The sequence below is a fragment of the Pelobates fuscus genome, chromosome 13 (assembly GCF_036172605.1).
Source record: "Pelobates fuscus isolate aPelFus1 chromosome 13, aPelFus1.pri, whole genome shotgun sequence".
In the NCBI taxonomy this organism is placed as follows: domain Eukaryota; kingdom Metazoa; phylum Chordata; class Amphibia; order Anura; family Pelobatidae; genus Pelobates; species Pelobates fuscus.
The window spans coordinates 43123062-43149683 of record NC_086329.1 but is presented as its reverse complement, the minus strand read 5'-3'; the positions used below and the strand labels follow the sequence as shown (position 1 = coordinate 43149683).

The 26622-nt window shown below is 44.4% G+C and overlaps 1 protein-coding gene across 1 annotated transcript; it reads right to left on the bottom strand.

Moving 5' to 3' along the window:
- Positions 1-1585: 1585 nt before the first annotated feature.
- BBOF1 (basal body orientation factor 1) lies at positions 1586-25903 on the bottom strand. Its single transcript, XM_063438939.1, has 11 exons — positions 25823-25903; positions 21020-21260; positions 19993-20058; positions 18763-18894; positions 16514-16594; positions 14511-14581; positions 13571-13715; positions 9210-9691; positions 5955-6059; positions 3804-3863; positions 1586-1842 (listed from the first exon to the last, which is right to left on the bottom strand). The coding sequence occupies exons 1-11, from the start codon at positions 25867-25869 to the stop codon at positions 1722-1724; spliced, it is 1551 nt and encodes a 516-aa protein (XP_063295009.1). The 5' UTR covers positions 25870-25903; the 3' UTR covers positions 1586-1721.
- Between the last annotated feature and the right edge of the window lie 719 nt (positions 25904-26622).

Here is a 26622-nt window from a genome sequence, read left to right as displayed (position 1 = left end):
GTTTGTATGGGGGTGTTCGTATACCGAACCAAGAAAAACGATAATCCGTGGGCAGGGGAATCTGTCACACATGTGAATAGGGAAGTGGTCCTTTTTTCAGAGGTTCCCACTTAGCAAACAGGAAATTGGCCTGGCCACCTATTCTTTCATTTTAAAATTACCTTATTGTGTCCCTGGGTGCCTATCATTGCCTCCCATTCAATTACTTCAGCCATTCCTTTGTGGTCACATACCTACATAATCTGTGGTGGCTCAAACGTCAATGATAAACATGTAGTGGGAATGATGACAATCAGGATAGAAAATTAAAACCAGAGGATTTATAGTGATAGCAGATGTATTTCATCTAATTGAGAGACTTTTTTTTCAGATGCCATTTAGTACTTTTTACAGATTAACTTTTCATTTTGTAACCAAAACTGACTTCGAAATCTACTTTTTGTTTTCTCTCTTTAGGAGATCAAGTTCTACACTCGCCTAAAGGTGACCTCTCGTGGGAAGAAAGAACACTGCAACTTCGCTAGTCTATCTGTACTGATGCAGACCATTTAATCTCTTGCTTGATTAACCAGACCTTTAATCTCTTGAAGGTTAAAAGGAAACTCGAGGCACCAGACCAACGTCACCTTAATGCACTGCTTAGGGTGCTTTGAGTCTCCAGGTGCTGTCCCTCTGTTTAGTTTCAAAGTGATTTTAATTGGTTATTCACTAAATATATTCTCGTGCCTCTGCTTCTCCACTGGACAGTAGCTACATTTGCCAAACCAAATCATACTAGCAATGGGAGCCAGTATTAGGGACCCAGGCACTCTTAATCAGTGTCAAACCGATGGGGGGGAAAAAGTTCAACAATGAACAAGAGGTTGGCACCAAAATCACTTCAATTAGATAAAGTGATTATGGTATCCAAAGTGTCCCTTTAAACTTTCCAACACTTTACACGTCCAAATTGCTTAACAAACACTTCATGGGGATATGATATGTAAAGTGACCGGTCTGTGGCTCCCATCCAATACGTGTCTGGTGCTAGATTTTTACATTTTGCTGGAAAATATAGATATATATATATAGATTAGTAACCAAAGTAATAGATTTCACTGGATCCCTCATTTTATTTCTCAATACACTTGCCAGTAAAGTCACATATGAAGATTACCTAATGCCCAGTCTGGACCTTGCTTAGGTGTAGTAAAACATGTATGTATAGTTTAATTCATACATTACCTAATTATTTCTTTGATTAAAAAATATATTTAAGTGTACAGAAGATGATTTGACAGATACACTTTATATTAGGATTATATAAATATTTCCCTAAGGTGGAATCTGATCATTTCCCTCAAATCCAGTCTAGATTAAAGGCCTACAATATGCTTCTAGGTATACAAATTTTCCACTTAAAAGGTAGATCTTACACTGATTTACCAGCCTGGTCTTTAATTCAGTCCCCTGCCCTGAGCTTGCCCTTTTACCCAGTCATTTTAGGGACAAAGACATTTAAGAAAAGTAAACTAAAACCTATCTGTACAGCCAGCCTTCAAGAAAGTGCCAAATACTAATTGATGAAAGTTTTTCTTTATTAAGAACCATTGATTTCTCTTTTAATAATTAAGATAATTTAAGTTATTCTGTGATAAACATGTTGGATGGAAACTTCACACAGGGCTTTTGCAAATAAGGCTTTAAAGCAAGGGGTCCAATCTTCCGCCATGTTTTTACTGTCAGGCCCTAATCTGGGATGCTCCCAGCTGAATATCCGGCAGCAGCAAAGCAGGAAACATTGGTTCTGTGTCCTTCTGGGTAAGGAAAACCGAGCCGGAACCCTCAATTTTACCAGGTTCCCTGAAATGGCATTGTAAATTAATGTTGGTGAAATACATTATTTGAGAACGCATAATGCAGAAATCAGAAGAAAGAGCAATAGAAGTTAACTTGTTGGCGCTATGTTAATACCAGTAATAAGAACATGATCTAATAGTAAAGCTTTACATACAAAAGTCAGGCAAAGTAATTAATTGTAAATATTGTAAAATTATTCTTCCGTGCTGAGAGGAGATTATCATGAGGGGTATTATAAGATACCGACAAGGGAAGTAAGAGTAGAATATAATTAGGGGTAGAGGGTGGACATTTTAAAGCAGCACTGTCATGCTGTACTTACCTTTCTTCTATTGTTTCCTCTTTTCTTCCTCTCTCAGAATCCGTTCTTATTTTCTTAGTAGGGACAACTTTGGCTTATGTATTTTTGCTACGCTTGACCTTCTTTGACCAAAGAAGGAGTTTCAGTCTACTTAATTTCCTGTGTCAAGGAGAAGGGGGAGCACTTTCTCTGACACAGGAAATGGAGTGGACTTAAACTCCTCCTTTGGTCAAAGAAGGTCAAGCGTAGCAAAAATACATACCGTATATATTCGAGTATAAGTCGAGTTTTTCGGCACATTTTTTGTGCTGAAAAACCCCAACTCGACTTATACTCGAGTCAATGTCTGTATTATGGCAATTTACATTGCGATAATACAGACAAGGGGCTGTGTAGGAGGGGGGCTGGCAGTAAGCGTTTACTTACCTCTCCTGCAGCTCCTGTCAGCTCCCTCCTCCTACGTGCCGGTCCGGTCAGCTCCCCTGTCAGCTCACAGTGTAAGTCTCGCGAGAGCCGCGGGGTCATAGCGCGGCCGTGAGACTTACACTGGGACTTACACTGTGAGCTGACCGGACCGGCACGGAGGAGAAGGGAGCTGACAGGAGCTGCAGGAGAGGTAAGTAAACACTTCCTGCCAGCCCCCCTCCACTGAACTGCCAATGCCACTGGACCACCAGGGAGTGAGAGCCCCCCTCCCTGCCATGTATCAAGCAGGGAGGGGGGACGAAAATAAATATAAATAATAATAAAATAATATTTAAAAAAAAATAATAAAATAAAAAAATAATACTAAAAAATATTATTAAAACAAAAAAATTCATACTAAAATTATAATAATTAAAAAATAATAATAAAAATGCCCACCCCCCACCAAGGCTCTGCATCACACTTTGCATCACACACACTGCACTCATACACACACACTGCACTCATACACACACACTGCACTCATACACACACACACACTGCACTCATACACACACACACTGCATTCATTATATACACACACTGTAAATAAATATTCAATTAATATAATTTTTTTAGGATTTAATTTTATTTAGAAATTTACCAGTAGCTGCTGCATTTCCCACCCTAGTCTTATACTCGAGTCAATAAGTTTTTCCCAGTTTTTTGCGGTAAAATTAGGGGCCTCGGCTTACATGCGGGTCGGCTTATACTCGAGTATATACAGTAAGCCAAAGTAGTCCCTACTAAGAAAATAAGAACGGATTCTGAGAAAGGAAGAAAAGAGGAAACCATAGGAGAAAGGTAAGTTCGGCATGACAGTGCCGCTTTAAGAAGTAAATAGGGAAGTAAGTGGAGTAACAAGAAGAGAAAGAGAGGAATAAAATTAGGGACCGAAACAAGAAGTAACAGAATAAGAAATGCTGGGGAGATATTATAAGGAAGGCCAATAGCAGATTTCTATATCTGGACACTAAGAATGGAAGGTAAATCCATTAAAAGGCAAGACTTACCGTAATGGTCGTAAGACGAGTTATAGATATTCATTGTCCATTCAATCCATTACTATCATTTAATCAAAGTCGTGAGTTGATCACTTTATGTAATAACATCTCCTAATAATGACCTGGAGATGACTTACATGATATCCGTTCTCACAGTACCTCATTTCACATAACACAACCTGTATCTGTCTCACCTGGGCCGCTCTTCTCTTTCAGTTGTGTTCAGCTTCAGGGCCAACGTTGGACTCTTCTTCCTGTAATAAGACAGCCCGAGTTACTCAGAAATGTTTTCAGCGTCCTTTGGTGGTAATGCTGCTTGCAAATTGTCCAGTATCTGACCTTACATTCACAAGATCACTTTGCATGATCACACAAGGATCTCAACCCAGTGTCAAAAGTGCCTTCCTCCCACGTCCACAAGAAAAACGTGGATTTCATACAGGGATTCCCTCTCAGCATCATGAGTTGCCCTCTTCCCACATTTCTCACGTGCATCACCTAGGAAAGGGGTCCTCAAACTGTGGCCCTCCAGATGTTGCTGAACTACAACTTCCATGATTCTTTGAATTACATAGATGGGAGTTGTAGTTCAGCAACATCTGGGGGGCCAGAGTTTGAGGACACCTGACCTAGGATAACCGCTGTCCGCTGGGATCTCATTTCATAATTGCATAATTATTTATGAAGGTGGATCTCCTATAATAAAAACTGGCCTTTCACTTGCACTTACTCGGGAGACCTCAGCGAAAGTAATCGTGGTAACTATGCTAATTAATGTTAAAGGACCACTATAGGCACCCAGACGACTTCAGCTCAATGAAGTGGTCTGGGTGCCAGGTCCATCTAGGGTTAACCCTGCCTGCTGTAAACATAGTTTACATATGGGTTAATCCAGCCTCTAATGGCTGTCTCATTGACAGCCGCTAGAGGCGCTTCCGCGCTTCTCATTGTGATTTTAACAGTGAGAAGACGTCAGCGTCCATAGGAAAGTATTGAGAATGCTTTCATATGGACTGACTGAATGCGCGCGCGGCTCCTGCGCATTTGGCAGAAGAGGGAGGAGAGTCCCCAGCGCCAAGGGAGCACGGCGCTGGAGAAAGGTAAGCCTTTAACCCCTTCCTCCCCCTAGAGCCCGGTGTGAGGGGGGCCATGAGGGGGGGAAGGGACCTATTAACACTATAGTGCCAAGAAAACGAGTTTGTTTTCCTTGCACTATAGTGGTCCTTTAAGTGATCACCCATTATTATTTAATGTTATGACTTCACCCAAGGAAACATGTGGTATAATGTTTACAGGGCTGTCTATAATATGAAAAGGACCCTGGGCAAAGCATTTTCTTGGGCCCCCTGGGCCCTGTCACTGCACCTCACCTCCCCATTACGCCCAACCCGCAATCACACTGACAGACATACTGACACATACACACACAGACAGACATATTAAAACATTCGCAGATACATACTGACACAAAAATATATACTGGCAAACATATTGACACACATTCAGACATACTGATACACTCACAGACACACTGACAGGCGTATTGACATACACAGACATACTGACATACACACTGAGACATACTGACATACACACACACACAGTATGTCTGTGTGTGTTAGTATGTCTGTGTGTGTGTATGTCTGTGTGTGTGTATGTGTGTATGTCAGTATGTCTGTGTGTGTATGTCAGCATGTCTGTGTGTGTCTATGTCAGTATGTGTGTATGTCAGTGTGTGTGTGTGTGTGTGTCAGTATGTCTGTGTATGTATGTCAGTCTGTGTGTGTGTAGGTCAGTATGTCTGTCATACTGACATACACACACACACACAAACAGACATACTGACACACACACATACTAACACACACACATTTAGCCACCCTCCAGGTTCTTACATTTTTATGGAGGGTGGCTTCCCTGGGGTCCAGTGGCAGGCTGAGGCAGTTGGGAGTTATCTTGAAGAACTCCCCTTCTCCCTGCCTTCCTTCCTCCCACACGGCTATTATCTCCGGTGGGAGGAAGTGACACACGGTACTCACTTCCTCCCAGCCGGTACAGGAAGGGGCCCTTAGTGCATGGGCCACCCGGGTTGCCTCCTTAGTTGGCTGGCCGGTGCGGCTGCACCGCCGGGACATGGAGGCTGCTGAAATCGCGGGGCCCACGGGGCAGCTGCTCTGGGGCCCCCCAGGAGCAACTGGGCCTGGGGCAGCTACCCCGTTTGCCCCGCGCTAAAGACGGCCCTGAATGTTTATCATCTCTGTTCTGCTGAATGCCACTTTCTCCAGTTTCTAACATTGTACGTTAATGAAGCGTTATTTATTTGGGTATACAGAAAATTGTGTCACCTGGATTGTAAGTTATTCATCTTCGCAAACAGCAGTCGGAGAACTCTCTCTTTCTCTTCCCAGGTCAAATCCTTAATGTCAACTTTCCCGGCTTGTAGATGGTTCCTGAGATGAGAAGAATGCTCATAAAACATGTACCAGCGGCCCTAATTTGGCACGTAAAATTATTTTATAATACAAGTAGGATTATAACCCACAAACTATATGAACATTAAACACACTTCCTAAAACACTGAGCTCCAACCTGAAGAAGGCATTGTTTACAGTTATAGTAATATTTACAATAAACTTAAAGGGACACTATAGTCACCAGAACAACTACAGCTTAATGTGGTTGTTCTGGTGAGTATATTAGCTCAATTCGGGCATTTTCATGTAAACACTGCCTTTTCAGAGAAAAGGCAGTTTTTACATTGCCCCTAGGGACACCTGCACGAGCCACTGGAGGGGCTTCCTGGCTCAGGGCTGCACCGTAAGCAGCCTGCCGTTCAGCATCCCCACACTCTGCATGGAGACGCTGAATTTCCCTTAATAGAGATGCATTGATTCAATGCATCTCTATGAGGGGGTCCCGATTGGCAAAAACTGCATTTGGCCCCGCCCCCATGCCGATTTTAGCCAATGCAATGCTTTCCCTATTGGGGAAAGGGGGCTTAGGGGGGGTAAGCCATCTAAATGGTGGTTTTTGCACTATACATGTTTGTGTTCCTGACCCTATAGTGATCCTTTAAATAAGCTCATACTTTATATACATGTTAATAAAACTACCTATGTTTACTATATTTGGAGTCTGCTTTTTTTTTTAAATTTATAATCGTCACCAGGTGACCATATATTACGCATTTTATGGTCACTAACTATAATATAAATCCAAACTTGATCATTATTGCTTGAAAACAAAACACCCAAAGTTAATTCTTAATTTTCAAATAAATTAGGTTTTATTAAATGTACATTTGCTAAATGTAAATGGGTTGAATTACTTTGAGTTACAGCCAGGGCCGTCTTTACCGCGGGGCAAACGGGGCAGCTGCCCCGGGCCCAGTTACTCCTGGGGGCCCAAAGCAGCTGCACCGTGGGCCCCGCTTGCCTCAAGCATTTCTCTCACCCGCCAGTGCAGCCACACACTAAGGAGGCCCACCGGGTGGCCCATGCACTAAGGGCCACCCGGTGGGCTTCTGTCAGCAGGGGCCCGGTCGTGCGCTCTGGCGCTTTAAGAGCGTGACCGGGCCCTCTTGCTTTTCGGCAGCCGGCTGGGAGGAAGTGACGGCTGCGCATCACTTCCTCCCATAAAGAGAGGAGCCGCGCGGGAGGAGGAAGAGGCAGAGCAGAGGGGGTCTGGGCCGAGCTAGCCAGACCCCAACTCCCAGCAGCTTCAGCCACCCTCTAAGGTAGAAAACTGGGGGGTGGGTTTTCTAGTGTAAATTTTGTGTGTGTGTGTCAGTGTGTGTGTCAGTGTGTCTGTCAGTGTATGTGTCCGTGTGTGTGTCCGTGTGTGTGTCAGTGTGTGTGTCAGTGTGTGTGTCAGTGTGTGTGTCAGTGTGTGTGTCCGTGTGTGTGTCAGTGTATGTGTCAGTATGCCTGTCAGTGTGTCTGTGTCAGTATGCCTGTCAGTGTATGTGTCAGTGTGTCTGTCAGTGTGTCTGTCAGTATGTGTGTCAGTATGTCTGTCAGTATGCCTGTCAGTGTGTGTGTCAGTGTATGTGTCAGTGTGTCTGTCAGTATGTGTGTCAGTATGTCTGTCAGTATGCCTGTCAGTGTGTCTGTCAGTGTGTCTGTCAGTGTGTCTGTCAGTGTGTCTGTCAGTGTGTCTGTCAGTGTGTCTGTCAGTGTGCCTGTCAGTGTGTGTGTCAGTATGTCTGCCAGTGTGTGTGTCAGTATGCCTGTCAGTGTGTCTGTCAGTATATGTGTCAGTATGTCTGCCAGTGTGTCTGTCAGTATGCCTGTCAGTGTGTGTGTGTCAGTGTGTCTGTCAGTGTGTGTGTCAGTGTGTGTGTCAGTGTGTGTGTCAGTGTGTCTGTCAGTGTGTGTGTGTGTGTGTCAGTGTGTATGTCAGTCAGTGTGTGTCAGTATGCCTGTCAGTATGCCTGTCAGTATGTCTGCCAGTGTGTCTGCCAGTGTGTCTGTCAGTGTATGTGTCAGTGTGTCTGTCAGTGTGTGTGTCAGTGTGTGTGTCAGTATGTCTGTCAGTATGTCTGTCAGTATGTCTGTCAGTATGTCTGTCAGTGTATGTGTCAGTGTATGTGTCAGTGTGTCTGTCAGTGTGTCTGTCAGTGTGTCTGTCAGTGTGTCTGTCAGTGTGTCTGTCAGTGTGTCTGTCAGTGTGCCTGTCAGTGTGTGTGTCTGTATATCTGTGTGTGTATCTATATGTTGTCATTGTGTGTGTATCTGTATGAAGTCCGTGTGTGTATTTGTGTATCTGCCAGTGTGTCAGGTGTGTATGTGAGTCTGTGTAACTGCATGTGTCAGTGTTTGAATCTTTGTGTATGTCAGGATGTGTATCGGTGTGTCTGTATGTGTGTCAGTGTGTATCTATATGTTGTATTTGTGTGTTTCGCTATATCTGTATGTTATGTTATTAGTATGTGTGTCTGTGTATCTGAATTTGTGTCAGGTTGTGTATCTATGTGTCAGTGTGTGTATATCTACTTGTGTGTTTGTGTGTGTATATGTGCATACATCTCAACATTCACACGCTAACACTACACACAAATACACCCCTGCATTCAAGCTTCAGCACTACATACAAATACACGTCTGTGTTAAACACCAACATTATATGTATACACACCCCTGCATTCAAAAACCAACACTAGACATAAATTCATGCTTACATTCAAACGCCAACACCACATACAAACATATTCCATACAAAAACCTGTTTACATTGAAACATACAAAAACTGCTTAGTGTTAAATACAAACCTGCAAACATGGGTAAATGGTAGAGCCCCAGCTGTCAAGGTATTGCTGGAGTTGTACGACAGATGGGGATCTACCTTTTAAACATCCTTGCAATAGGGAGGCCCAAAAAAATATTATTGCACCTCTCTACTTTAGGTTGCCACTGTCTTAAGGGTGATAACGTGATTGCACGCCTGGGGAGGGTGTACAGGGTCCAGGGGGCCCAAGCAAATGCTTTGCCCAGGGTCCAATCAATATTGAAGACGGCCCTGGTTACAGCTCTATTTTGACTTTCTCTAAAATTATAAGATGTGAGGCAATAATGAACAATGAGTGGTAACTAAAACATACCATTTCTCTGCATCCTGGAGATCTTGGTATACATCGTTTGTGCTGTGCTCCTTGTTGTGAAAGGTTCTAATCTTCGGATACAAGTCTTTCCCCGAAGCAGCATCTTTCATCTTGCGCTGGTAAACTGCCTGGGCCTCTCTGCGATAATGACTTCTACTGGCTATGATCTCTTGCTTGACCTGGGTCAGGGCCTCCAAGAAGAAATGTTCCACATCTGACCGTTCCCTCAGGATATTTGCACTAAGCTTCTTTATGCGGTTGATCTCCCGTTCCTGCATGTCTAGCATCTTCTGAAACCTCTCTGCATTCCTTGCTTCTACTTCGATGTCACACTCTTTCCTCTGAATCTGACCATCCAACTCCAGACTCGTCTTCTGTAGGTCAGCCTCCAGTCTCATGATATTCTGCTGCAAGTCACGTATCTCAGTTTTCTTCCTGGCTGATTGCAAGGCCTTTTTCTTAATTAGCATTTCATTGGTTTCCTGTCCAAGAGATGTAATGGGCAGGAATTGGATGAAATTGTTAAGACAATTTACCCAACTTCAATGTATATACTTCTTGTTATGTGCTTTTGGATCTACAAAAATGGACATGTCTAACCCCTTGTCAAGATCAGGATTATTTTGGTATAGTACTCATTAGTTAGGACAATACATCTAAGTATTGTCCCAATTTTATATCTACTAAAAATGCTTAATCTATTGTTGATAGATCTTTTGGCACACATTCCTTAATTATTTTCTATTTCTCTTACATAGCAAGTGTGTTTTGTTGCTTTTTTATTTTTATTACAGGGTTACTCCAACCAAAAAATTATTTTAACATTGTTTTTTGTTGCAGTAATGCAACAAAAAAGAAATACAAATAAAGTACATACTTACCTGTGCTCCTCCTGTGACTCATTCCTGCCATTGGTTGTCTGTCGCCAGCGTGCTGATGAAAGGCGCCCAAGATTTAACATAAGCCAGCCTGAAATTCTCGTCCTGTGCTGTAATGTGCATTTTCTCTATATGTGAAGTGTTTCAAACTGAAATGCTACACATATAGACTCCAAACACTATGACCACTTGACATCACTGGAGTAGCCCTTGAATTGGTTTGTCCATACCTCTCTTGTGGACGGGGCGGACTGACCGGTCGGGCACTTCGGACATGGTCCGAGGGCCCGGCCGGGAGGGGGGCCCGCCATCAGGGGGCCCGCCCGCCCCTTTAAATACTGCAGCCGTCTGAGCGCTCTCTTAAGAGCGCTCAGGCGGCTGCAGCTTCTCACCTCCCCTCCTCTGTAGCGCTCGCCGGTCCGCGGTGCCCGGCCGGAGTGATAGGAAGGTGCTCAGTGTGCACCTTCCTGTCAGTCCGACCGGGTACAGGAAACAGAAACTCCTGTTCCGCGTGGAACAGGAGTTTCTGTTTCCTGTACCCGGCCGGACTGACAGGAAGGTGCACACTCAGTGTGCACCTTCGTATCACTCCGGCCGGGCACCAGACCGGACAGCAGCTCGGCCACGCTACAGAGGAGGGGGTGGGTAAGAACAGAGAGGGAGGGGGTGGGGGTGGGGGTGGGGGGGCATGAACAGAGAGGGAGGGAGGGGGTGGGGGTGGGGGGGCATGAACAGAGAGGGAGGGGAATGAACAGAGAGGGAGGGGGATGAACAGAGAGGGGGGGATGAACAGAGAGGGGGGGGATGAACAGAGAGGGGGGGATGGGGGGATGAACAGAGGGGGGGGAATGAACAGAGGGGGGATGAACAGAGGGGGGGGAATAACAGGGAGGGGGGGAATAACAGGGAGGGGGATGAACAGAGAGGGAGGGGGGGAAATGAACAGGGGGGGGGAAATGAACAGAGAGGGAGGGGAGGGGGGTAAGAAGAAAGAGGGAGGGGGTGGGTAAGAAGAAAGAGGGAGGGGGTAAGAAGAAAGAGGGAGGGGGGTAAGAAGAGAGAGGGAGGGGGGTAAGAAGAGAGAGGGAGGGGGGTAAGAAGAGAGAGGGAGGGGGGTAAGAAGAGAGAGGGAAGGGGGTAAGAAGAGAGAGGGAGGGGGGTAAGAAGAGAGAGGGAGGGGGGGTAGGAAGAGAGAGGGAGGGGCGTAAGAAGAGAGAGGGGGGTTAGGAGAAGAGAGGGAGGGGGTAAGAAGAGAGAGAAGGGGAGTAAGAAGAGAGGGAGGGGGTAAGAAGAGGGGGGAGGGGGGTAAGAAGAGGGGGGAGGGGAGTAAGAAGAGGGAGGAGTAAGAAGAGGTGGGAGTAAGAAGAGAGTGAGGGGGGAGTAAGAAGAGGGGGAGGGGGGGAGTAAGAGGAGGGCAATTGCCCCCTCCCCTGTCCGCAGGCACCGTGCGGGCAGCTGTCAGGGGAGGGAGGAAGAGAGGACCCGGGGCAGCCTGCAGCTCCTCTGGGTCCTTCTTGCACGAGCACAGATCGTTGCCGCGGTTACCACGGCAACGTTACGGCTCTTGCGAGAGTAAACTCTAGCCCTGGAGCTACGGGCTAGAGTTCACTCTCAACACTGTGACCACCAGGGATTCCTGGTGGTCGCAGTGGTGAGAGTGAACTCTAGCCCCATAAACACACTGCCCCCCCACACACCATACACATTCACACACTGCCCACCATACACCCATACACATTTACACACATTGCCACACACACACACATACACTGCCCACCCATACACACACAGCCCCCCATACTAACATTGCCACACACATACACAGCCCCCTCATACACACATTGCCCCACACACCCTACACATTCACACACTACACCCCCTCACACACACTGAACCTTTCACACACACTGCACCCCTTACACATTGCACCACTGCTCCTATACCCTACTACAGCCTCATATCTCAGCAGACCCCAGGTAAGTTGTCAAACTGTTCTTAAACGGTTTGACTACTTACTCTGAAAGGGGGGTCTGGCCCTCCTGGCACCATAACGACTACACAGAGCAGTAGTGGTTATTGTGCATGGATTATTTCTTTAAATAATCTACAAGTGCCCCAGTAGCCAGCAAGCCAGCCAGCCCACAGGCCGGCCAGCCAGCCCACAGGCCACCAGTTAGGCTTACAGCCAGCAAGCCTGCAGCCTGCCAACCGCAGCCAGCAAGCCAACAGCCTTCCAGCCGCAGCCAGCAAGCCAACAGCCTGCCAGCCGCAGCCAGCAAGCCAACAGCCTGCCAGCCGCAGCCAGCAAGCCAACAGCCTGCCAGCCGCAGCCAGCAAGCCAACAGCCTGCCAGCCGCAGCCAGCAAGCCAACAGCCAGCAAGCCCACAGCCTGCCGGCAGTAGCCAGCAAGCCCACAGACTGCCGGCAGTAGCCAGCAAGACCACAGCCTGCCAGCAAGCCCACAGCCTGCCAGCCGCAGCCAGTAAGCCCACAGCCTTCCAGCAAGCCCACAGACTGCCAGCCAGCAACAGTAATTAAGGTAAGAGGAGCTAACTTGGCCTAGGTATCAGCAAGCTATGTTGTGTTGCTATATTGTGAATAGGAACCAGAGTGTTGGAGAGACCCCCCTCCAGGCCCCATTAGACTCCATTGTAGTCTCTAATGGGACCTGGAGGAAATTCTTTCTAACACTCTCTAAAGGACACCGAGATAGCCTCTGCTAGACAGACCCCCCTCCATGGCCCATTAGCCCTCAATTGTAGTCTCCACTGGGGCCTCGAAGGGATTATTGCACTTTTGTTCCTTGTGTCTAAAGATTGTGTAGGGTGTGGCTGGAGGCGGTGCATGGAGGCGGGACATGGGTGGCGCTTGCTGCGGAGTATGGGTGGGGCCTGTAAGGGGGCCCTTGATTTATTTTGCCCGGGGGCCCTGAGGGTTCTCAGTCCGCCCCTGCTTGTGGAGAGTTAAACGGACACTGTGGGCACCAACAACAATTTAGGAGAATATGATCGGTATTTCCTCCTTAATCATGCTTTTCCACACATTTAAATTAATATACATGCATGCACACACACTCCTGCCACCCCCCACCCGATAAAATTTTAAGTACTACACTACCAGCAGGAATATAACTTACTAGTGTGGAATTTCCACTCGTCAATGACGAGTGGATATTGTGAGCCTAGTTTTTATATATATATAATAATATGATATAATAATATGGTTTGCAGCTTCCTAAAGATTACCCTTCCCCCACCATTGCCATTTCCCGACTGGCATATGCACATGTAAAATTGAAATAGTTTATGTGCTAACAGCAAATTCAATTGATGGTCATCATAACTTATGAAAATTAGATCAGCATTAAAATTAAATTCCAAATGTAATTTCCATCCATGATTATGATTGGTTCTTCATACCTGCATTGGTGACAGATTTGTACTGCAATCCTATCACTGTAAACAAGAAGATCTGGTTAGTACCTTGTCCAGCAGAAGTTGAGCTATCTCGTTCTGTAGAATTTCTTTGGTTTTCTTTAACTCCTCTACCTCATTCAGGAGAAATGAATATTCCTTCTTTAGATGAACATTTTCCTTGAAGACATTTCTTCCAGACTCACCCAGCTGCCTGTTGGTAGGTCAATGGAGCAGGGTCTTAAACGAATGCGCCAAGCATCATGACCACTACAACTTACTGTAGTGTTTATGGTAGCAGGCATACCCCATATCCTCCATCTTAGGAGTCAAACCATTTTTGAACTGTTTGACTTCTTAGCTGGGGTCTAAGACACTGCTTCCCACCTCAACTACTAATGCCGGAATTTCTGACTCTTTGGCATCAGTTGAGGAGAGAGCGGCGCCCAGAGGACCCCAGGTAAGAAGTCAAACTGTTAAAAAAGGGTTTGAATCCTTATAATGAGGGAAACAACTATGGGAGACAATGATGAAAGGCCTTAATGAAGACAGCAACCACCCTTTACTAAAATGGCCTGTACATAATCCGGCGAGAGGTACTTATACACCATTCAAATGCCTCTGGTAGAAAGAAAGCCGAATTTAACTGAATGACATTGCCACAGTGCTCTAAGCCAATCATCATCATCCAGTTTGGCCAGAATTGAAACTGGTAATTAGTAAGTGTAAAGTCTCTATTATCCATATGGCTGTGGGGTGCGACCTCCAAGTTCCAACGAAAACCATATTTTGTTGTCCAATCTGTCGCAAGCAGGACAGCATGCATAGCCTCATTCCACCATAGTGCTTAGAGGGCCCATTTACGGCAATAAAGAACTAAATTAAAACCTACACCATGTTTTATTATAGCACATCCTCTATGTCTCTTTTGCTGGCAGCTGAATGAGGATTGAGATATAGGATTGAGAGTGGCAGAGAATCCACCCTCTGTTACTACAGGTTTACTTACTTGATGGCCTCGCTGTGAGCACTTTCAGCCAACACCACTATCCGTTTCTCTTCTTCCATCTTCATACGATGCTGGAAGAGAAATTCAGATTTCTCACAATTACTTAAACTAGATTGAATGCCAGATAGCTGAATAATTTGGTTCCTAGCATGTATACAGTAACTAAATTTGGAGCTTAAATCTACAGGAGTATTTACTAATGGTTACCAAATTTGCCATCTATGTGAACATCTATTATGGAATAAAACTATCGATAATTGGAAAGAATCCAAAAGAGAAACAACGGAGTTTGTTTTTTGCTAAAAAAAAGACCTTCAAATTGCTTCCACGCGACAGTTTTCTAGGTTTCTATGTTAACAACAATGCTTTAGGCAGGGTAAACTGCCAATTATCATAATAGCATATTCTGAATGCTTTGCTTAGGACATACAATAGCAGTACATACAGAAGTATTATTCATTATTCTCATTATTAATATTATAACCTGGTTAACCTATATAACCTGGAACCCAGTTGCATACATTCACAAGAAGCAAGTACAAGACACAGCATAGATTGAACAAGGCTACCCAAAATTTAATCCAAATGAGATTGATGTCATGTAACAGGGACTATAGGCCTTTCTCCAGGGTTGGAATGAGGGGATGGCATGCTTGTTGGCTATGAATATCATATATCATAGAGACTTTTAACCCCTTAAGAACCAAACTTCTGGAACAAAAGGGAATCATGACATGTCACACATGTCATGTGTCCTTAAGGGGTTAAAGAGATGTGAATCTCGGCCAGAGAGTCAGAAATATCACAAACACGCTGTCGGGCTAAACAAGAACCACAACAGGGAGATTGCGATACTTAAACCTGGGATTTAAATAGTGGATGCATAATTACTGTTGTGCCACATAATAAAAGAGCACCAGAAAATGCGAGGATGGTGGAACACTGAATTTGCATCATGCGCAACGTCATCAGCGGATGCCTAAGAGGCATGTGGTGATGTGTCATTCGGGTACGACCACGAATAGACGTACACTGGCAGCGTATGGCATCGTAGAGAGACCACAATGGAGCGGCGTTTGGGGTGTGACCAGGGTTGTGGCCAGGAGCGGGGCTCTATGGAGAGATATTTTAGGTGACTTACTAATAACAATTTTTTTTAACAATTCATTCAAAAATATCTATTGTTTTATTTGCACAGACTGATTCCTTTTTTTTTTTTTAGCAACCACGTCGGGATCCGAATCCACAGGCTGCAGGGTCCAAGACCGTGCCCTTACCACTGCACTACTCCTTGGCCTTAAGTTCTAAACACATTTGTAGTTTAAAGACATGTTAATGTGGGTTTTACTGCAGTGAAGCTCCGTTATACACTCAGACACACCAACAATACGGAGCTCCTAGAAAAGAGGAACATTAGGACAGAAAAGAGGGACAGAGGAACTTGAGCCCAAAATAGGGACTGTCCCTCCTAAATATAGACACTTGGGAGGTATGCCTGTACCCCAAGCTACTCCCTACAAGCACTTGGATAGGAAATAAGGAAGTGTGACTTTCCAGGCTAATAATGCAAGATGTGTGGTTGAACTGGGGATTCCTATGGATTTTGTCAAACTGAAAATGGTTTGACAAAAATCTAGACTGAAGCTATAGCCTTATGCTCCTAGCATAAGCAATACAACACACTATAGCGGGCATGATGATTGAAGTGTCCATTTGCTCACACCTGGTAAATCTTCTGGACCAATAAGCAATAATCCCTCAGGATGCTGATGAATCCAGTTACCTTTAAATCATGATCTGACACAGGCATGTTTCTGCAAGACACACACATTAAGGAGATTGTCCTGTTGCCTGGTGATATTTGCCGTACCTGAATGCATTTGGATATGTTTTATTTCAAAAATACACACAGATAAGAAAATTCCCCAGGAATCAGTGAGATAAACCATCTTTTTGCACTTGCTCAGTGACAACAGAACCAGTGATCCAGATCAATCATTTACCTTGTCTTGAATAAAGCGTTTCTCCATGATGCTCAGAGTGACTTCGTGAGCCTTACTTTGCGTTCTCAGATTTTCCTTAACCTATAGGAAATCGAGATAGGTTAATCCTGGTCTGCAAGCTGGGATCAGCCATAATCACTATATAAGATGAGAGTCACACATCCATTACAGTCACTAAACAAGTCGATGATATGTGAAACCGTATACCCATTACAGGCTGAGACAGTTGGGTAATAAAGTCAATATGTAGACTGCATCAGTCATTCAATAAAGTTACTATATAGGTTGGGCTAGTCAGGGAATAAAGTCAGAATACATTCACAATACAGGCTGAGCCACAGTCAGAATACATTGACTATGCAGCATGGCGACAGACAAACAATACAGTGAATACGCAGACTGGCCAAGACACAGAATACAGTGAATATACACACTGGCCGAGAAACAGAATACAGTGAATACGCAGACTGGCCAAGACACAGAATACAGTGAATACGCAGACTGGCCAAGACACAGAATACAGTGAATATACACACTGGCCGAGAAACAGAATACAGTGAATACGCAGACTGGCCAAGACACAGAATACAGTGAATACGCAGACTGGCCAAGACACAGAATACAGTGAATATACAGACTGGCCAAGACACAGAATACAGTGAATATACAGGATGGCCCAGACACAGAATACAGTGAATATACAGACTGACCCAGACACAGAATACAGTGAATATACAGACTGGCCAAGACACAGAATACAGTGAATCTACAGGCTGGGCCAGACACAGAATACAGTGAATATACAGACTGGCCAAGACACAGAATACAGTGAATATTCAGGATGACCCAGACACAGAATATAGTGAATATACAGACTCTCCGAGACACAGAATACAGTGAATATACAGGATGGCCCAGACACAGAATACAGTGAATATACAGACTGGCCAAGACACAGAATACAGTGAATATACAGGATGACCCAGACACAGAATAAAGAATATACAGACTGGCCGAGACACAGAATACAGTGAATATACACACTGGCCAAGAAACAGAATACAGTGAATACGCAGACTGGCCAAGACACAGAATACAGTGAATACGCAGACTGGCCAAGACACAGAATACAGTGAATATACAGACTGGCCAAGACACAGAATACAGTGAATATACAGGATGGCCCAGACACAGAATACAGTGAATATACAGACTGGCCAAGACACAGAATACAGTGAATATACAGGATGACCCAGACACAGAATAAAGAATATACAGACTGGCCGAGACACAGAATACAGTGAATATACACACTGGCCGAGAAACAGAATACAGTGAATACGCAGACTGGCCAAGACACAGAATACAGTGAATATTCAGGATGACCCAGACACAGAATATAGTGAATATACAGACTCTCCGAGACACAGAATACAGTGAATATACAGGATGGCCCAGACACAGAATACAGTGAATATACAGACTGGCCAAGACACAGAATACAGTGAATATACAGGATGACCCAGACACAGAATACAGAATATACAGACTGGCCGAGACACAGAATACAGTGAATATACAGACTGGCCCAGACACAGAATACAGTGAATATACAGGATGGCCCAGACACAGAATACAGTGAATATACAGACTCACCCAGGCACAGAATACAGTGAATATACAGACTGGCCAAGACACAGAATACAGTGAATATACAGGATGACCCAGACACAGAATACAGTGAATTTACAGACTGGCTGAGACACAGAATACAGTGAATATACAGGATGGCCCAGACACAGAATACAGTGAATATACAGACTCACCCAGACACAGAATACAGTGAATATACAGGATGGCCCAGACACAGAATACAGTGAATATACAGACGTGCCCAGACACAGAATACAGTGAATATACAGACTTACCCAGACACCGAATACAGTGAATATACAGACGTTCCCTGACACCGAAAACAGTGAATATACAGACTCACCCAGACACAGAATACAGAATATACAGACTGGCCGAGACACAGAATACAGTGAATATACAGGATGGCCCAGACACAGAATACAGTGAATATACAGGCTGGACCAGACACAGAATACAGTGAATATACAGGCTGGGTCAGTCAGCCAAAACAGTCACTATACAGGAAGGGGTCACTCAAGTTGTTTGTTATATGGGTCAGGCTCACTCATTATACATGTCCAAGTCAGTACAATTTATATAAACAGAATACTAACCTCTTCTAATTCTTTTTCCAGCTCAGCTTTCTGCATCCTAAATTCTTTAGCCATTTTGACCTCAGACATAAATGCACGCATTTCCTTCTCTTTCTGGATATATTTGTTTTCTAGAGCAGAGATTACTTCAACCTATAAAAAATAATGTTAAAAACAATAAAATAAACATTTAGCAAAGGACTGGTAGGAAACATACACAAGTCGCTTACAAAGATGGTGATTTTAATCCTTGTTTTATACATGTGTACACATGCTGATTTAACCAACCTGGCTATAAAGATACTGGTACTTGTGTGCACATGCTCTGCATAAAGCAGGTATTCATATACCTATGTGCACACACTCTTTAAGAAGCTATGTATTATTATACTAGTAGGAACATTCTATATAAACCTATAGATTCTGATATCCGTGTGCAAACATTCTTTATAAAATGATAGATTCTGTTTCCAGTGTGTACACATTCTATATAATAATACCAAGGTGCACACAATTCTGTATAAAGGTATAGATTAATGCCAATGTATACATATTCTATTTAAAGCAACAGATTCTGAAACCTGTATACACATATTCTGGATAAGTTACAGACTCTAATAATTGTGGACACATGCTCCGTATCAAGCTACAGGTTTTCACTCCCATTTACAAGCATTGGGTGTATAATAGCTATAGATTCAGATTCCTGTGTACACAAATCAGTATCGAGCTATACATTTTCATCTATAACAAACTGCCTAGATGTTGAAAATGTTTTCATTACCACATATTTCACTATTTCCACAAAAATAAAGTTGGGTATGAAAAGTATAATCATATATAGCAGCCCTTAAAGGAACAATCCAAGCACCATAACCACTACAATCTCGTTTAGAAGTTATGGTACAAGGAGTGCTCTGTCGATCTCCCAGAGTTTCATGGTAAGTAGTTTACAAACAGTTTGGCAACTTACCTGGGGTCTACTGGCCTCAGTCTCCTGTGGAGCTGGAGGTTCCAACTGAGGGCCAATAAGCTAGCTCAGAGCAGGGAGCTTCCAGCTGCCCAGTAGGAGGTAACTGGCACCAAGCGGACCCCAGGTAAGTTGTCAAAATGTTCACAAATGGTTTGACTACCTACCCTGGTAAGGTGCCAAGGCACTCTTTGGACAATAACCACTACAGAATGCTTGTTGTGTTCTGTTAATATTTAGATACATTTATCAAACTACAAAATGTGGGTTGATGTACTTACTAATTTATTCTGCTCTTCCTCAAAGATTTTCTTCTGTTTTAGGATATCATGCTTTAATTCTTCAATCTTTACAGAAAAAAACCCAGAAACAATAAAGATATGGAACTAATTAAAGAAACATAACTAATAGAAAGCTATACAAAATGCTAAATATTGATATTAGGGTAAAAAGCTATAGATATACCGAGAGACTAGTAGAAAGCTGTACACAATTGGGCTTGTGCCAAATACAGATAACCATGACCTGGTTGACCAAACTAGGCAACATGGCACCATTCCTCACAAGAACCCATTAAAGAACAAATACCAGATATGAATAAACCATGGAAGTGGCTGGCAGGTATAACAAAACAACACAATCAAACCAAATACAGATAAATCAAAACCCAAAAAGCCTTTGCCAAAGTGACCAAGAAGCACAAATGCAGAAGACTTCTTCTTGCCTCCAATGATTTGCTAGTTTTCTAAGATTGAATAATGACATACTTTTTACTCAACCTCGAGATTGAAGCTCTATTTTTGATGTTCCAAATAAGGCCTTCTAACGGTTCCATTTATGCTGTTATAATTGAGGAGAAGCCTCATGCCAGGCATCTATAGTAAGATATATATGGATGCCAAGAACAGGTACATTTTGGACTCGGTAATAGCTTAATTTTATGAGCCTTATATATTTATAAACCAAAAAACGGGCAGGTTGGTATACATAAGGCACTCATGTCAATGCAGACAAACCAAAGGCTGGAAGATTGTTAAACACAACAAGGTACTTATGAGAAATACAGATAAACTGGAACTGGATAGGCACCACGTTAGTTTGAAATACAAGAAGAGAGAAAATTAAATGATAGAATGGATAATAAGGCAGCCATGAGGTGGAAGACAGAAAGACCATATAGCCAACTGGTGTTGTTTCCAAATGATATATCTACCAAATCTATGGACTCGTTTTTATTTTTATATCTCAAAAGAAAAAGAGCTTTAAATAGTAGAGAACACGCTGAAAGATAAAACAGGATTACAATACCATTTCATCTTTCTCCTTTTCTTGCTTTTTCATAAATCCGACAACGTCCACCATGTCTTTTTCCACCTGGTATCGCCTCTGCATCAGATTTTCATTGGTCAGTGCAAGAGTTTGGGCAGCTTCGCGATACTCCATGCGGGAGGCTTCTGTGACCTTCAGACGTGCCTCCCATAGCGAAGCATTTGCTTTGGCTCTTTCTACCACGACCCCTTCATTTTCGGTTTTCACACGCTTCTTCTTTCTTTATCATGAAGATAATTCTTAATTGTATTCTGGATATCTTAAATAGTTTAAAGAAGAAGCACTTTCTGGTTTTCACTAGAGTCTTTTTTAGCCCTGAGCTTGGTATTGGAAGATTAAATAGGGAGGGTAAAGTTCCAGCTCATCCATTTTATCCCAGGCAACTTTAAAGGGACACTATAGTCACCACAGAACAACTACAGCTTATTGAAATTGTCCTGGTGAGTAGAATAATTCCCATTAGGCTTTTTGCAGTAAACACGTTTTTTTTTAGAGAAAGTGCAGTGTTTACATTACAGCCTAGGGATACATCCACTGGCCACTCCTCAGATGGCTACTAGAGGTGCTTCCTGGGGCAGTGCTGCACAGTGTGCAGCAGTGACATTCAGTGTCTCCACCCTCTGCATGGAGACATTGAACTTTCCTCATAGAGATGCATTAATTCTGCTCTGCGTGGAGACACTGAAGGCTCCCCATAGAGATGCAATGATTCTGTTCTACGTGGAGACACTGAAGGCTCCCCATAGAGATGCAATGATTCTGTTCTGCGTGGAGACACTGAAGGCTCCCCATAGAGATGCAATGATTCTGTTCTGCGTGGAGACACTGAACGCTCCCCATAGAGATGCAATGATTCTGTTCTGCGTGGAGACACTGAACGCTCCCCATAGAGATGCAATGATTCAATGCATCACTATGAGGAAATGCCGAATGGCTAGGGTGGTATTTCCTGATTGGCTGAGATCATCAATTCTGATTATCTCAGCCAAGGAGGCGGATTGGGGGCACAGCTAGCACCAGCAGACCACTTCGGCATTGGAAATAAGGTGAGGCTTTTACTTATTTAACCCCTTAAGGACACATGACATGTGTGACATGTCATAATTCCCTTTTATTCCAGAAATTTGGTCCTTAAGGGGTTAAGGAGGGCAAGAGGGGGCAGGGACCCTACATGTGTTTTTAACACAATAGGGTCAGAAATACACATTTGTATTCCTGACCCTATAGTTTTCCTTTAAGATTGCAGTTTATGTTTCACATTTACCAGAAGAAGGAAGATAAGTTTATCCATATCAGTAGTTACAGGAAATCATGAAAACTTTTTTTTTGCTCAAAAAAAATAACAAAAATCACTATTTAGTAGATATACCCCATACGAAAACATGCATGCATTTAATTATGCATTTTTCCTTTGAAATATATGTAAAAACAGCTTGCAATAGCTGCAGATATCTAACCCGGCCCAGACTTTCTGTGGCTGTCCAACCACAGACTTCCCAATTCAGCTCAATGAGAAGTGTTTGCAAAGCAGGTGCTCTGTGCAGTTTCTGCCTCTTAAGTTTAGTTCCACTGAGCTAACCAAATCAGGAAGTAACAGGATCTGAGGTCTGTCTGAAAGGGGTGTGTAACAAGGTTAATTTATTAATGTACCAATTTCTACTGAAATTTGCATTTTGTATAATTTAAAAAAAAAAAGTGGACACTCTCTTCACACATAAAGTATGTCAGCAAGTGCTTTAGGGGTCCAAAGGGAGGCTATTGTGCATGTGCGGCAAATTATTATGCTGCATCCGTCAGCATTTCCTCATAGAGATGCAGTGAATCACTGTGAATCAATATGGGTAATGTTCAGCATGAGACACTAAATGCCAAAGCTGCACAGTTTGAAGCACTGCCCCAGGAAGCACTTCTAGTGGCCATCTGAGTGACTGCCACTGGTAGTGTCCTTAGGGAGCAATGTAAACACTGCCTTTTCTTTGAAAAGGTAGGGCTTACATTCAAAATCCTGCAGGGACTGACTATACTTACCAGAAAAACTACATTCAATTTTCCAACCTCTCAATTTAGAGATTTACATACAGCTGAATGCAATTTGATATGATATATTTTATTATTTTACTGTAACATAAATAGATGGACAGATAACGAAAGAAGTTTATATTGAACAAGAGTATAGCAGTAAAATGGGAGCTATTAGTAAACAGGTAAATGGAGGTAAATGTGGAACGTGTGAGTAATATGGGTGCAATTAGTATGGGGTAAGTAGGTGGTATGTATGGAGGTAAATGTGTAACAGGTAGGTAGGGCAGTAATATGGGTACAGCACTGAGTATATAGTAGGTAAGTGGTATTGGTGCAGTATGGAGGTAAATGTGTAACAGGTAGGTAGGGCAGTGATATGGGTACAGCACTGGGTGTATAGTAGGTAGGTATTGGTGCAGTATGGAGGTAAATGTGTAACAGGTAGGTAGGGCAGTAATATGGGTACAGCACTGAGTATATAGTAGGTAAGTGGTATTGGTGCAGTATGGAGGTAAATGTGTAACAGGTAGGTAGGGCAGTGATATGGGTACAGCACTGGGTGTATAGTAGGTAGGTATTGGTGCAGTATGGAGGTAAGGCAGTGATATGGGTACAGCACTGAGCCTGAGTGTACAGTAGGTAGGCAGTATTAGTGCAGTATGGAGGTAAATGTGTAATAGGTAGGTAAGGCAGTAATATCGGTACAGCACTGAGTGTATAGTAGGTTGGTAGGTGGTATTGGTGCAGTATGGAGGTAGATGTGTAACAGGTAGGTAGGGCAGTAATATGGGTACAGCACTGAGTATATAGTAGGTAAGTGGTATTGGTGCAGTATGGAGGTAAATGTGTAACAGGTAGGTAGGGCAGTGATATGGGTACAGCACTGGGTGTATAGTAGGTAGGTATTGGTGCAGTATGGAGGTAAGGCAGTGATATGGGTACAGCACTGAGCCTGAGTGTACAGTAGGTAGGCAGTATTAGTGCAGGATGGAGGTAAATGTGTAATAGGTAGGTAAGGCAGTAATATCGGTACAGCACTGAGTGTATAGTAGGTTGGTAGGTGGTATTGGTGCAGTATGGAGGTAGATGTGTAATAGGTAGGTAGGGTAGTGATATGGGTACAGCACTGAGTGTATAGTAGGTAGGTAGGTAGGTGGTATTGGTGCAGTGGTTATTGTAGGTGGGTAGGTAGGTGGTATTGGTGCAGTGGTTATAGTAGGTGGGTAGGTATGTGGTATTGGTGCAGTGGTTACAGACAGTAGGTGGGTAGGTGGGTGGTATTGGTGCAGTGGTTATAGTAGGTGGGTAGGTAGGTGGTATTGGTGCAGTGGTTATAGTAGGTGGGTAGGTGGGTGGTATTGGTGCAGTGGTTATAGTAGGTGGGTAGGTAGGTGGTATTGGTGCAGTGGTTATAGTAGGTGGGTAGGTGGGTGGTATTGGTGCAGTGGTTATAGTAGGTGGGTAGGTAGGTGGTATTGGTGCAGTGGTTATAGTAGGTGGGTGGTATTGGTGCAGTGGTTATAGTAGGTGGGTAGGTGGGTGGTATTGGTGCAATGGTTATAGTAGGTGGGTTGTATTGGTGCTGTGGTTATAGTAGGTGGGTAGGTGGGTGGTATTGGTGCAGTGGTTATAGTAGGTGGGTAGGTAGGTGGTATTGGTGCAGTGGTTATAGTAGGTGGGTAGGTGGGTGGTATTGGTGCAGTGGTTATAGTAGGTGGGTAGGTGGGTGGTATTGGTGCAGTGGTTATAGTAGGTGGGTAGGTAGGTGATATTGGTGCAGTGGTTATAGTAGGTGGGTAGTTTGGTGCAGTGGTTATAGTAGGTCGGTGGTATTGGTGCAGTGGTTATAGTAGGTGGGTAGGTAGGTGGTATTGGTGCAGTGGTTATAGTAGGTGGGTGGTATTGGTGCAGTGGTTATAGTAGGTGGGTAGGTGGGTGGTATTGGTGCAATGGTTATAGTAGGTGGGTAGGTGGGTGGTATTGGTGCAGTGGTTATAGTAGGTGGGTAGGTAGGTGGTATTGGTGCAGTGGTTATAGTAGGTGGGTAGGTGGGTGGTATTGGTGCAGTGGTTATAGTAGGTGGGTAGGTGGGTGGTATTGGTGCAGTGGTTATAGTAGGTGGGTAGGTGGGTGGTATTGGTGCAGTGGTTATAGTAGGTGGGTAGGAAGGTGATATTGGTGCAGTGGTTATAGTAGGTGGGTAGTTTGGTGCAGTGGTTATAGTAGGTCGGTGGTATTGGTGCAGTGGTTATAGTAGGTGGGTGGGTAGGTGGTATTGGTGCAGTGGTTATAGTAGGTGGGTGGTATTGGTGCAGTGGTTATAGTAGGTGGGTAGGTGGGTGGTATTGGTGCAATGGTTATAGTAGGTGGGTAGGTGGGTGGTATTGGTGCAGTGGTTATAGTAGGTGGGTAGGTAGGTGGTATTGGTGCAGTGGTTATAGTAGGTGGGTGGTATCGGTGCAGTGGTTATAGTAGGTGGGTGGTATTGGTGCAGTGGTTATAGTAGGTGGGTAGGTAGGTGTATTGGTGCAGTGGTTATAGTAGGTGGGTAGGTAGGTGATATTGGTGCAGTGGTTATAGTAGGTGGGTAGGTGCAGTGGTATTGGTGCAGTGGTTATAGTAGGTGGGTAGGTGCAGTGGTATTGGTGCATTGGTTATAGTAGGTAGGTGGTATTGGTGCAGTGGTTATAGTAGGTGGGTAGGTGCAGTGGTATTGGTTTGGTGCAGTGGTTATAGTGGCAGTCACACGGTTGTTATTACCTCTTCCCTTTCTTTCCCTCCCCAGCTTTGTGTTTGAGTTTCGGCATGATTCCCCCCGAGACTCCGCTCTCCGATCCGGGATCACGGTCTGTTTATACATTGCCATAGCAACACGGTCCCGCCTACTCTCACATGGCCCCGCCCACTCTGACATAGCCGCGCCCACTCTCCGTGCTGGGACCGCCCCTTCACGGAAGTTTGTGCCGCCCACTCTCCCTGCAGGTTGTTACCAGTCCCTCACCACTACTTCAGTCAGTGCACCCAGACTGAAACATCATGTTATGCTCCACGGGGACTGTCCATAGTGTGAGGGCAGGAGGGGGGACTGTCCATAGTGTGAGGGCAGGAGGGGGGGACTGTCCATAGTGTGAGGGCAGGAGTGGGGGACTATCCATAGTGTGAGGGCAGGAGGGGGGGACTGTCCATAGTGTGAGGGCAGGAGGGGGGGACTGTCCATAGTGTGAGTGAAGGAGGAGGGGGGACTGTCCATAGTGTGAGGGCAGGAGGGGGGGGACTGTCCATAGTGTGAGGGCAGGAGGGGGGGGACTGTCCATAGTGTGAGGGCAAGAGGGGGGGACTATCCATAGTGTGAGGGCAGGAGGGGGGGACTATCCATAGTGTGAGGGAAGGGGGGGGACTGTCCATAGTGTGAGGGAAGGGGGGGGACTGTCCATAGTGTGAGGGCAGGGGGGGGGCTATCCATAGTGTGAGGGAAGGAGGGGGGGGGCTGTCCATAGGGTGAGGGCAGGAGGGGGGACGACTGTCCATAGGGTGAGGGCAGGAGGGGGGGGGGCTGTCCA

What these genes read in the sequence shown, in the direction of transcription:
- BBOF1 (XM_063438939.1), bottom strand. Translation starts at nt 25,869, where the DNA reads ATGCCGAAACTCAAACACAAAGCTGGGGAGGGAAAGAAAGGGAAGAG. An exon ending in AAAAGGAGAAAGATGAAATG is followed by an intron (nt 20,059 to 21,019) that starts GTATTGTAATCC and finishes TTTTCTGTAAAG; the next exon opens with ATTGAAGAATTAAAGCATGA. An exon ending in AACGCTTTATTCAAGACAAG is followed by an intron (nt 14,582 to 16,513) that starts GTAAATGATTGA and finishes TTTCTCTTCCAG; the next exon opens with CATCGTATGAAGATGGAAGA.